Source organism: Agrilus planipennis, unplaced genomic scaffold (assembly GCF_000699045.2).
Source record: "Agrilus planipennis isolate EAB-ADULT unplaced genomic scaffold, Apla_2.0 scaffold80, whole genome shotgun sequence".
Classification (NCBI taxonomy): domain Eukaryota; kingdom Metazoa; phylum Arthropoda; class Insecta; order Coleoptera; family Buprestidae; genus Agrilus; species Agrilus planipennis.
The window spans coordinates 106,709-119,586 of NW_020438873.1; the positions used below are offsets into that span (position 1 = coordinate 106,709).

The following is a 12,878-nucleotide window of genomic DNA, read 5'->3' on the forward strand; positions in this document are numbered from 1 at the left end:
TTTACCACTGTTGAAAAATGGGAAACATTAACGAATGTATTTCTTACATTTAGTTAAATTTTATTTTATTTTTTTTAATTAGAGATTAAATTTATAAGTTGCTTTCTAGTGGTCTTTCGTAGCAATATAATGTGTTATTAGGAATAACTATTAAAAATCGGAAAATTTAAATTAATTCAATTTAAAAATATTACGTATTACGAAAAAAATTCTCGGTAAGATATATGAACTTACATAGAGAGGCAATTCTGCTTTCAATTTTTTAGTACCTCCATCAAAGATTAACGAATTTGTATTATTAAAGAAGAATTATGCACAGCGCTTGAAACACTCGAAAGAAAACATTTTGTTACTTAAAATTTCGATAGAACACGTTCTTTGCTTGCTACTGTTCATTTCTTATTATTATTAGAATATCACAGAAAGCTTCCCATATAATTCTGCTATAATTCACTCATCATTTACCCAAAAATAATGGAGCGCATGAAATTTTAAATAACACTAAAATAGCTTTCGTTATTGCGAAGAATATTTTTGTTTCTGCTTTTTCAATTCAATGTGAAACTATTTTTTTTAATATCTATAAATTAATATTCATTTCAGCCAGGAAGTAAAAAAATTAACACATCTTTTCTACGTTAGATTTAATGCTTTGATCATAGGAAGCCTTTGCTCAAATATATCATTATGTCTTTGTATCATACTTTATGCTGCATTGGGTAAGCATATAAATGCCGAACAAGCCTTTGTAGTTTGGACATCATTTGAAATGTTAAGGGCCGTTTTGACCTTTGATCTTCCTTTGGGATTTAATCTTTTGGCCGATATGATGGCAGCAACAAAAAGAATAACGAAATTTATGTACGCCGAAGAAGTCGGTGATTTTAAAACTTCAAAACAGAAGGAGCCGCTTATCAACTTGGAAAAGGTATCGGTCGATGCAGGTTTTGAAAAGACAATTTTAAAGGATATCACTTTAAGATTTAAATCGGGTTTAAATGTGGTAACAGGCTCAGTCGGATCTGGAAAATCTTTTCTATTAAAATTGTTACTGAACGAAATTTCGTCCAAAACGGGTGTTGTTGACGTTGTTGGTGAAGTGTCTTACGCTTCTCAAGATCCTTGGCTGTTCCCGGAAACAATAAAACAAAACATAATTTTTTATAAACCTTACGATGCAGATCGGTACCGAGAAGTTGTAAGAGTATGTGCATTGAGAAAAGATATTTCTATGCTCCCGGAAAGAGATTCCACGTTCCTGACTGATAAAGGTTTAAATCTCAGTAAAGGTCAGCAAGCTCGGGTGAACTTAGCGAGAGCAGTGTACCATGATGCAGACATTTATTTGTTCGATGACTCATTATCAGCAGTAGATGCTCACGTGAGTGGTTACATTTTTGACGAATGCATCAGAAAGTTTCTCAAAGATAAAATATGCGTTTTCGTTACTCAAAATCACAGTTTTTTAAAATTTGCCCAGCAAGTGATAGTACTGGATGACGGAAGAGTCGAGTACGCCGGATCTTTCGATGAAATGCCAAAAATTAATTTAACAATAAGCGACACTGTAGACGGCCAAATTGACGAAAATACCATAAACGATTCAAACAAAACCATTGAATCGAAAAAGCAGGAAATTAAAGAAAAGGAAGAAGAGTACGAAGACAGTGCTCTGTTAAACGTTTTTAATAGCATCGATAATATTCCAATTCCATCGACAGAACTTTACTATGAACTGCAAGCGGAAGGGAAAGTACCGTGGGAGGTGTACAAGAAATATTTCTTGTTCGGTGGTGGAATATTGATATTCATCGTCATATTTGTAACACACTTATCTGCACAAATAACTATGAGTTGGGCAGACACGTTTATTAGGGGATGGTAAGCTTAAATTTAAAATTTTCTTAAATTATGACTGAATAAAGCATGATAGCATATTTGACCTATTTTTAAAGCTTTTGCTAGACAGTAAACACTGCAGATTAAATGCGTTACGGTGGAATGAAGTGGAACTTTCCAACATTATTACGAACTTATTGTATGTTGTACGCAATCTTTGTCTATAATCTGAGAAGAGTAGTCTTATCGATAAAATAAAAACAACACTTTGTTGATTATCATTTTATTGACACAAGTGACAATAACCTTGTCGTTTTCAGACGATTCAAACGAGAATGTATAATTAATGAATACATTGAATAAATATGAGATTTTCGCTTAGTAATCTAATGAAATTATTATTTCAGTTTTTGTATGATTTAAAAATTTCTGGGGATTCCAAAATGTTAATTTACAATCATTGTTTATACGCGAATTATTTTGTACTTATTGTTTAATTAGTATAACTGTGTATTTTTGGAGAGAAAGTGAAAGAACTCAATGTACTGATGTACGAAAAATTTGAACAATATTAATAAGTAATGAATCTATTGCTTTCATTTTATCGACAAAATGATGAGCAAAATTGGTCTTCGTCTTGGTCTCAAGACTGCAAGAGTATCTTTATATTAGCAAGACCGAAAGAACAAGATCAACACTAAAACGAAGACCGAATATTCAAGACCAATTTCAAATGCGCAAGACTTAACGAAAAATTATTACTTCCGGTGGATTTATGAAAAACTATTTGTAGCAACTTTAATGTATTCTTTTCTTGGAACAAATCAATTCTTGTATTTGAAATTTTCAGTTTAATTTACCAGACTTTAACAATAAAAATATATATAAAAAAAGAAATTTTACCACTGTTGAAAAATGGGATCTACAAGAATGCTCTTGAAGTGCTCCTTGTTCCTATGTCTGGTTGAAATATAGAAACTAATTTTTTTTAAACTTTTTTCGTTAAAAGGTCAATTTAGGTGTTGGAGTAAGTTGTCGAGTTCCTTAATGTTCCTTAANTTTACCACTGTTGAAAAATGGGATCTACAAGAATGCTCTTGAAGTGCTCCTTGTTCCTATGTCTGGTTGAAATATAGAAACTAATTTTTTTTAAACTTTTTTCGTTAAAAGGTCAATTTAGGTGTTGGAGTAAGTTGTCGAGTTCCTTAATGTTCCTTAAAAGTCATGATAAGCTCGCATAAATAACAGAAAACTTCAGTATTTTAATTATTTAATTATTGTGACCAATACCAACACTGGGATAGTCTTGGTCTTAGTTTGCTCACCACTAAGATGAATTTGAATTGTATTAATTGTGCTTTTCTCTATTTTGTTTTAATTGCTGTAATGAATATTTGTTTTCAGGGTTAATATAGAACCAAAATTAGCAGAATTAGAAGCAAATAATCTCACGAATACAACAGAATTTGATGAATTATCCTATAAGCACACTTACATGTTAAACGAATTCGTTATTCTCATTTTGGGAGCAATTGCGACAAATCTAGCAAAACTATTTGTTTATTTCGCATACGTTGCAAATATTAGTCGTAACTTACACAACACAGTCATAACAAAAGTGCTAGCAGCACCTATGTCTTTTTTTGACGTGCATCTCCCCGGAAGTATATTAAATAAACTTTCGAGAGATCTAACTATTGTGGACGAACTGATTCCGTTTCATCTTGTGCATTGTATAGGGGTACGTTATTGCTAATTACTTTAATTTAGTTTTAACTTCAATAAATGAAAGCGCGAATAAAATATTCATAAATATTGTTTAACAACTATGATCCTACCCATAGCTTTTTTCATCATCATCATCATCATAAGGTCGTCGGTCCTAAGACTGGTTGGATACGCACCTCCTGAGTTAATCTTCGTATTTCCGTATATTATAGCTTTTTATTTATTTATTTTTTACTAGTGACCCGCCCCAGCTTCGCACGGGTGCAATGCTGATACTAAATATATTTTTGTTTTGTATAGATTACTATCGAAAAGGGGAAATCTTCAAAAGATACTCCCTGAGCATACTAAATATACTTACGAATGTCTTTATATACAACATTCACAGTTTTTTTTGTCATTAGACAATACAAACCGGCCTCCCGGCCGGTACCGCCGCAACCACTATGTCCCTGCATTTTAAGTCTGTAATATCATCGAAAATATTCATTTAAATTACATTCTGTAAAGGACCATATTGATCTATATTAAATGCACAATGTATTTAAGGTACTTAATTGGATAAGAATTAATGCTGTATTGCCTATAATCATGAGTCATTATTTCTCATAAAAAATAAAGGATAAAAATGGTTATTGTGGGTTATCCCTCAGAGATAGACATATACCATCCCGGACTTTTTTGTAGACCCGTTTAAGATGTACAATATTGTAGTACATTATTTTGATCTATCTCGTAGGGTTCAGCCAGCGTTTGCAATGTAAGCGCAAAAAATGTGTTTATTTACGACATGACATTAGAAATCTCTAAAATTATCAGTGTTTCCCTACTATATTATGCATGTATTATACATATAAACCTTCTTCTTGAATCACTCTATCTTTTAAATAAACTGCATCAAAATCCGTTGCGTAGTTTTAAACATTTAAGCATACATAGGGACAGACAGCGGGAAAGCGACTTTGTTTTATACTATGTAGTGATTTCAAATGATTTATACAAAATAAAACGTCGGCTTTTAATCTTCATCGCGTTCTTTTGTTTTTGGAAAGATTAAGAGCATAATTCCTTTAATAAGACTAAGGCAATAGTTGCATTACTAAGGCCTAGAAGGCAAAAGGGCCAAGAATATAATTTAAGCTAAATTTTTACTGTTTTTAGAGATCATTATTAAGAAAAATGTGTTATTAGTCGAAACTTGTTAAAGCTCTCCCACTAATTTAACTACAAGCAACACATACACAATTTAATAGCAAACTTAAAAAAAATAAGCTTTTCCCTTATGGATCCACCCTTTCTTGACAGAATCCCATCTTTACAAAAAAATAAATTTACAAAATATCTTATGTCTGCAACCATTGATTCCTTATTGCTTACGTACATGCTGTATCTTCAATTTCAATTTTGAATCTAAAATCTTCCTTGCCATGTATTTATTTTTAATTTAAATGCAATTTATGGTTCTACCCATATCTAAGGTTACTTATAATTCATTTTCTTTGACAAATCTATTTAGAAGAGGAAAACATTCGTAACTTATTTATTCAACACATTTTTTATCGTTAGCAAAGATATTTTGTTTCTCACTGTAGACATGGCTGTGGTTCTTCCCTGCAAGGTCTTGCTGATTATATTGAGTTTATCAATATATCGATCAAATAAGCCAAGATCATTATCCATTTCCCCTCATGCAATAGTTCGATACGACTGACAGACAAACTTTTCCTCTCGACAACCTTTCTACTTTCGAATATAAAAGAATCGGTTGATGCTATTTTTTTATATTATCACACGCTATTTTAAAAGATAACAATAGCTCCATTTGAAAATTGTGGTAAATATCTCAATAAAATCATGTCAGACTGCTTTGCGTGATTGGATAGGGCCTATATGATCATCATGATCATAAGATCATTAGTCCTAAGACTGGCTTGATACGCACCTCCACTCTTTCTTATCTTTCTGACTAAACCTTACTGCCTGAGAAGGTGTCCTACCAGCCTATATCTTCCATTTTTTATTGACTTCTATAGAGACCTCTCATTCCTAATCTTCTCTATTCACGGTATCCTCATCATTCGCCGATAACACCACATTTCGAACGCTTCTAATCTTTTCCCCATCGTCCATGTTTCGCAACTGTAGCTCCGCGCTCCAAACATACACCTTCAACAATCTTTTCCGAATTTCTAAATTAATCGTTCGCGAGCATAGAAGAGCATTGAACGCGACTCGACCCTGCGTTATCCTCTGCTTTATATCCCTACTACTCTTTCCATCCTGACTTCCTAGATGCTTAAAATAGCTTCTTCTAATCCTTCGTCTCCTATCTTTATATTCTCATTAGTACTCTTCTGATTTTTAAATAAATGTTGTTTGTAATTTATTACTATAATGTAGTTCATGACCCTGATTTCGCCAATTAAAAATCAATTCAATTAGAAGGTAATTATTAGTTTTTTTTTACAGGTGACTATAGGTATTGTTGGTGTTGCAGTAATTATTACAACTATAAACTGGAGATTCTTATTACCTTCGGCAGTTTTATTCGTTTTTCTATATTTCATGAGGTCGTTATATTTAAAAGCAGGAAGAGGTGTTCAGAGATTAGAAGGAGCAAGTAAGATTTAATATACGTATATGGTTTGATGCACAAATAATTTTTTGATTTTGATACCGCCGAAGTAAAATTTAAAAAAGCCAGTAAAGGGGTGTTTTTAGAATTAATTTAAAAAATTGTGAAACGAAAGAGTGAAATAACAATCGAAGCATTATTTTTATCGCTTTTATTTTAACAAGTTGTGCTACTATAACTTTGGCAATTGTCAAGCGATTCACAACACATAAAAATTGAAACGACAAAAAACAAAGTGTTTCAACAGCTAAAACAATCCAATATTCCTAAAAAGAAATTTTAAATTTTCAAAGGACCCCGCTAGATCCTTATGGGAAATAGCCCTCTGTCAAACATTCTGAATCTATGGACGCTTCACTTGTCGTAAAAATTCCTCTTTTTCAGAAATGGTTGCATAAAGTTTTCGTAAGGACTTCCAAGATATAATTATACCTATTATACGTATTAAATAGGTTCAAGAATACATATATCATTTGCATATACTTGGTCATTATTATATCTAAGTGCATTACATATTATGCATGTGTCATGGTTTCGGACGAGAGATGATCTCTGCAAAACTGTAGTAGGTACGCCTCAACGTCATGGTGTACTCATGGGGAAAGTGTACTACACTTTTGCAGAGTTACTATTCCTACTCTGAAACTATGACACATCCATAATATATGAATATATGTATACTTATCATATATCATATCTTAAAAAGATGAATTTTTACGACTTCAGACATTATAAGGTTCAAAATGTGGTGTTAGAAAGAATAGGAGAACAGAAGATTATGGAAGTCAATAAGAAATAGACGAGATAGGTTGGTAGGACACCTTCTCAGGCGGGAAGGTCTAGTCAGAAACATATTAGAGGCAGAAACGGGAGTTAGGAGGGGTAGAGCTAGGCCTAGATTAGATTACTGTTCGCAAATAGTTAAGGATAAGGATTGTTCTAGTTTTGGGGAAATGCTGAGTTTGGCTCAGGATACGAAAGAGTGGAGGTGCGTGTCCAACTAGTCTTAGCATTGACCACTTTATGATGATGATGAAAATTAGATTAACAGGTCGAGAAGTACCAGAATCCAAAGTTTAAGAGTTTGGCAGAGCTATTTTCCGCAAGGATCTAGTAGGATCCTTTGTTTCAAAACCTTCGTAAATAGTTGATTGAAATTAAGACGAAACTTGTGCAATGTACCACTGTCTCGTCACATTAGTTTTCACACCATAACAAACCCATGAAACTTAAAATTTTACTGAAAAACGTCATTAAGCATTTCTAATAGTTTAATTGTAAATGTAAAAACGTTGTAAAGTTTAGGAAACTAATAAAATCTTCAATATTCACATTTTAGCAAGAAATTCAGTTGTTGGTCATGTGAACGCTTCAATGGAAGGTCTTCTAACAATACGATCCAACAAAGCTCAAAATTGTATGAAGAATGTTTTTGATGAACGACAGGATATTTACAATTCGGCGACGTATATGGGTCTTGCGACTTCAAGAGCCTTAGGCTTATTTGCAGATTTAACAGGGTTTTTGTTCTTATCAACGATTATCTGTTATTTTTTCTTTTTTGCAAAGGGTAAGTTTATCAACATCATTATCACATCACTACGTCACTTCCCTGTACAATATGGTTCTAACGTAGGTATTAGGCTTGTAATAATAATTAATATGTCAGATATTACAACATTCTACAAGTAGATAACTATTTGAATGTTTAATAAATTGCCGGAACTGTGACTTATTAGGATTATTTACTATATCGAAAATGCTGTTGGAATTTTGAATTAAAAGTTGTTGAAGATCAACATTCAGTCGTCGTAGGGTAACAGATAGGTTGTGGTGGTGGTTGTGGCACTAGATTAAAATTCTAATACGCTATGGAGGGTTCAGGTTGGATTATAGTGAGAGTGGATTCCCTAATTAAATTGCGCAAAGCGAGATGTTAGATTATGGTGGAAAAAGTTCCACACTGTCGCTTTAAGTTACACTATGGTGCAAGAGCATTCATTTATTTTCATGTTTGTAGTAAATTAAGTGTTGCTTTCGTCTTTTAATATGTAAACAACACGATGTGAGTTTTTCGTGAGATGTTTTTTTGGTCTTTAAAATGTTTTTTCGGAGAAATGAGATTGCCAGAAATGTGTGGTATTAATAAGTGGGTAAGCATTAGAGTACGTTCGCACTAATGGTGACAGGATAGGTTGTCCGCTATGATAGGTGCTATGCTAGGACATACTACTGTGCACATCGGAAGCTATATAGTCCAGGATCCCTGGTACATTTTTGCACTTGATTATTATCAAGCTAATTTTCCGTGAGTAGCTTCATTTTGATGAGACGCCCAACAACTTCTTGTAAGAAACTTTGATACGCAATTTGTAGGACAATGTGACTATTAAATTATATAAATATTAACTAAGTAAAACAAAATCAGCTGGTTAGTGATGACCTCGTTATCGGTACATGCTGGAAAGAGGGGACTCTTTGATCAAACCATAGATTTTGTAGGACAAATATTTTTTCGAATAATTAAGATAATTATCTTGAGATTAAACAAAAAAACCCAGTTAGTAATAAATTTTTGAGAATCATCAAACCAACATATTTTATCCTTGCTACCTGTGTTACCTACCACAATCAAAGTTTCTTACAAGAAGTTGTTGAGCGTCTCATCAAAATGAAGCTACTCACGGAAAATTAGCTTGATAGTAATCAAGTGCAAAAATGTACCAGGGATCCTGGACTATTTATGCCGTTAAGAAAAAGAAAAATACTGACGTCAGTACTGACGAAATAAGGTTATTTTTGGCATTACACTTTTAAGTGGATACGCTCCTCTGTCTAGAAAGTATTGAGAAACGGTAACTGACACCCACAAAGAAATAGTTTCCAGAGCGATGTCAATAGATAGGTCTTAATACATAATATCCAATCTTCATTGTTGCAGTAACGACAATTTGGACAAGTCAAATAAATTCGTCAAAATTCGACCATTCTTCAATGCCATAACCAAGAAATTTTTAGAATTCTCAAATCCAACTGAAAACCACAGTATAGATGAATGCATGGTCCCCTATTTTGGCAAACAGGGATGAAAACAGTGTATCCTGAATAAACCTGTTAGATTTGGATATACAATGCGGATGGGTTGTACACGTGACGGTTACATAATTTGGGTAGAGCCTTATCAAGGTTCCAAGTAAGTAGTAAAAAGTGCGATTTTGTTTTGAGTCTATCAGTATAGTTTTGGAATATGCCGACGTAATGACCTCTGCTGCTAAATTATCGTATCACTTATTTTTAGAGAACTTTTTTACCACAATAACACTAATAGAAACTCTCACACAGAGGTATACGTGGCACTTAAACAAGCCGGGAGAATCGAAGCGCAAACTGTTCAATAAGCAACAAAAATTAAATGAAAAAAAAAAAGAAATAACGAAATGGTGTGATAACAAAGTTGTGTCTATTGCTTCAAATGCCATCCCCTTAAATGAACCCACAAACTGTTCAAAGGTACAATCGAAAGAAGAAGAAAAAAATTACTGTCAGGCAGCCGCATAATATTTACATAAGTGGGGTCGGCCGTTGCCATCAAAATGTTAGTCTGTACAGAACAAGAATAAGAGGGAAAAACTGGTATAGTTGGGACGATCAAAATTGCTATCTTCTTCCTTGTTTCCACTTGAGACTGTACTCATTTTAACCTGACTATTCCTATTGTTTCCCCTTAACCCTTATTTTCAATGAGCTCTTTTTGGTTGTTATGATACTTCATTAATTGTTCTGATATCTGCTGCCTATCCTCACCTTTTGATCGTGTATCTATCTGTAATATGGGGAATTATGCCTTTTATTATATTTCTTTTCAGCATGTTCCTCTATGTATTTTTAGTATTTAATTAATTTTATATTAATAGAATGGAAAATCACAATTCATTCCGCTGAGTAGAAACGCGTACGAGCTACAGACCAACCTCAGAGCAATAATGACTTGGAGTATCACTCCCATAGCACCTTTCCATGACAATAAACGCAGCGTGCGTCCCAAACGACATGCTATACGTCTACATAGGCAACGGTGGAGGTAAGACACACATAGCGAAAACAACACGCAAAGCTCAAGATTTAGACAACGTGTGGCTCAATACGGATGGGTCCATAAGGGAAAGAGCCGATGCGGCCTGGAACAAGAGCTGCTACGAGCCTTTCAGTAGGGTCATGCAGCAACTAGTGTACACAGCAATTCAAAGGTCACCAGTACTGCTAGGAGAGGTACTGCCGTACTTGATCCTTAAAGCGGGTGAGCAGTGTGGCGTGTGCTTAGAGCTAATAATGCACGAGGGTGCCCTACCCCAGGGTAGGGGGTAAGAAGGCAGCGACTTTTGAACAGGCCAGACTGGACCAGGGAATGAGTGAAACGGCGGATATCGAGATCAAACGTGGACTATATCGAAGCTAGGGGTCAAATAATTCACGAGCTGCGGCTGCCTGGTTCACTATATCAACAAATTTTGTGTATGACTACAGCGGGGCGCTCTTGCGGAATAATGTCAACCATCAAACAAGCATGCACACCGACAGGTTTGGATTTGAAGCATTGGTGGAACCAGATGACACCTACTCTCGCAAAGTGTCAAGAGCGTCTGTAGCGAAGAACGATGCACTACTTAAGCATCTACCGCCACGCATCAAGAATGAGATGGTGAAACTCTGCCTCGGAAACACAATTGGGGAAGCAGCCAAAGTTAGGAGACAACGGCAAGCGAAAGTCTGGGCTGGAAAGTACTAGGAACTAGCCAACTCGGCAAATACGTTACCCCGGAACAGTAGGGGAAATACACTGACACCACTGCCCAGTTCATTCCACTGAACGGCAATGCCTATGAGCTACAGACGAATTTGCGTGTAATCATGACGTGGAGCATCACGCCAATAGTCCCGTTCCATGGCAACTGTCAGAATGTCTGACTCAACGAGATGCTTTACGTGTATGTATATTGGAAACGGGGGCGGCTACACACATTGAAAAGACCACCCGCCGAGAGCAGGATCTGGCTGAATACACATGGGTAAATCAAGAAGCGGGCGTTTGGGGCTTTGCTTAAACCATTCAGCCGCGTGATGCAACAACTGGTACTAACTGCAATTTAGAGGTCACCTATGCTCATGACCACATCGCACCTAGCCTAATCATCAAGGCGGGGGAGCATGTATGATTCTGGGGAAACACTTTGTCGCGAGCGGCTAGGCAAACGAACCGACTGGACAGCAGATCATGTAGCGCTAAGAATCGCCCGATCAAACGAGGGGTATGCAGAAGCAGCAAGGATGGGCGTACGGACATTTGCGAGTGTATGCGGTCTAGCTTATCTCCAATCAGCTAAATCCAAGAACCACTGGCTGAGTTTATCACAGACAAATTTTTTGGTTCTTTGCCTTAGCAAAGTGCGCCCGAGTTTTGTTTAATTTATGAGTATTTTCCATTAACAAGAAACACCACGTTGCGTTTTTCCTTGGAATGCTACAATTCGGTCAACACATGGATACATGTGATTGATAAACGCATTGCTGTCACCAAGCACTCAAGATTTGTATATGACCTAATTAGCTGGTACGAAGTATGTGGAGATGACGAGGACACGGCATCCTTATCACAAGCGCAGGCTGTGTTTTACACGCAGTAGCGATTAGGGCAGACGGCCACGCTCTTAACCCGGTTAAGCAGGTTGCAGGTAGAACAACCCACAAGTTCTTACAATTCGCCTTTTCGCGCACCGTGGGAATCGAAAAACCGCTATTCACGTTTCTAGCAACACCAGCAATAGGCAACTGGTATGTGCAGAAAGGATTCTGGATACAAAGCGCAATCAGTAGCGTGTTCTCAAACTACTCAGAACTATATCTGCGGAGGGCACCACTGCACGTTGCGCGCAGACTTGCAGCTACGACACTCAATCGCCTCATGCGTCTTAAGCTTGAGAACGGTACGGAGAAGCAACTTAAAAGGCGGCGATTCCGTTTCAGTAAGAGACTACCACCACTGTTCGAGATGCTAGAGGAAGACGAGGCCATAGAGATGATACCTGGTTTCGCAAAGCGTCAAGAGCGTATGTAGCGAAGAACCATGTACTACTTAAGTATCTGCCGCCACCCATCAAGAATGAGGTGGTGGAATTCTACCTTGGAAACACGATTGGGGCAGCAGCCAAAATTAGCCCGCAACATCTGGGCTGCAAAGTACTGGCCTGCCGGACTGAAGAATGGGGTCAAACAGAAATGGAGACGCGCTGACCGGCGAGTCCCCACCCGGAATGCGGTCCACTTAGCAGATCTGAGGGGGGGACGCACATTGCAAATACTGTATGTATTTTTAGTATTTAATTAATTTTATATTAGCTACAGACCAACCTCAAAGCAATAATGACTTGGAGTATAGTATAAGGGAAAGAGCCGATGCGGCCTCGAACAAGAGCTGCTTCGAGCCTTTAAGTAGGGTCATGCAACAACTTGTACACACAGCAATTCAAAGGTCACCAGTATTGCTCGGACAGGTATTACCGGAGTTCATTCTTTAAGCCGGTAACCAGTGGCGTGCGCATAGAGCTGGCAATGTAAGCCTCAGGAAGGGGGTAAGGAGGCAGCAACAAAGGACAAGCTAGACCAGGGAAAGAATTGAATG

At 36.4% G+C, this 12,878-nt stretch overlaps 1 protein-coding gene across 1 annotated transcript in view; it reads left to right on the forward strand.

Moving 5' to 3' along the window:
- The window catches only part of LOC108734803 (probable multidrug resistance-associated protein lethal(2)03659), a 14,090-nt gene extending 5,503 nt beyond the window's left edge, over positions 1-8,587 (forward strand). The window contains exons 5-8 of the mRNA XM_025979789.1: positions 604-1,881; positions 3,244-3,580; positions 6,037-6,187; positions 7,542-8,587. Coding sequence (XP_025835574.1) covers positions 604-1,881; positions 3,244-3,580; positions 6,037-6,187; positions 7,542-7,894 — 2,119 coding nt within the window. The 3' untranslated portion in view covers positions 7,895-8,587. The remainder of the gene's footprint in view (positions 1-603; positions 1,882-3,243; positions 3,581-6,036; positions 6,188-7,541) is intronic.
- The last annotated feature ends 4,291 nt before the right edge of the window (positions 8,588-12,878 follow it).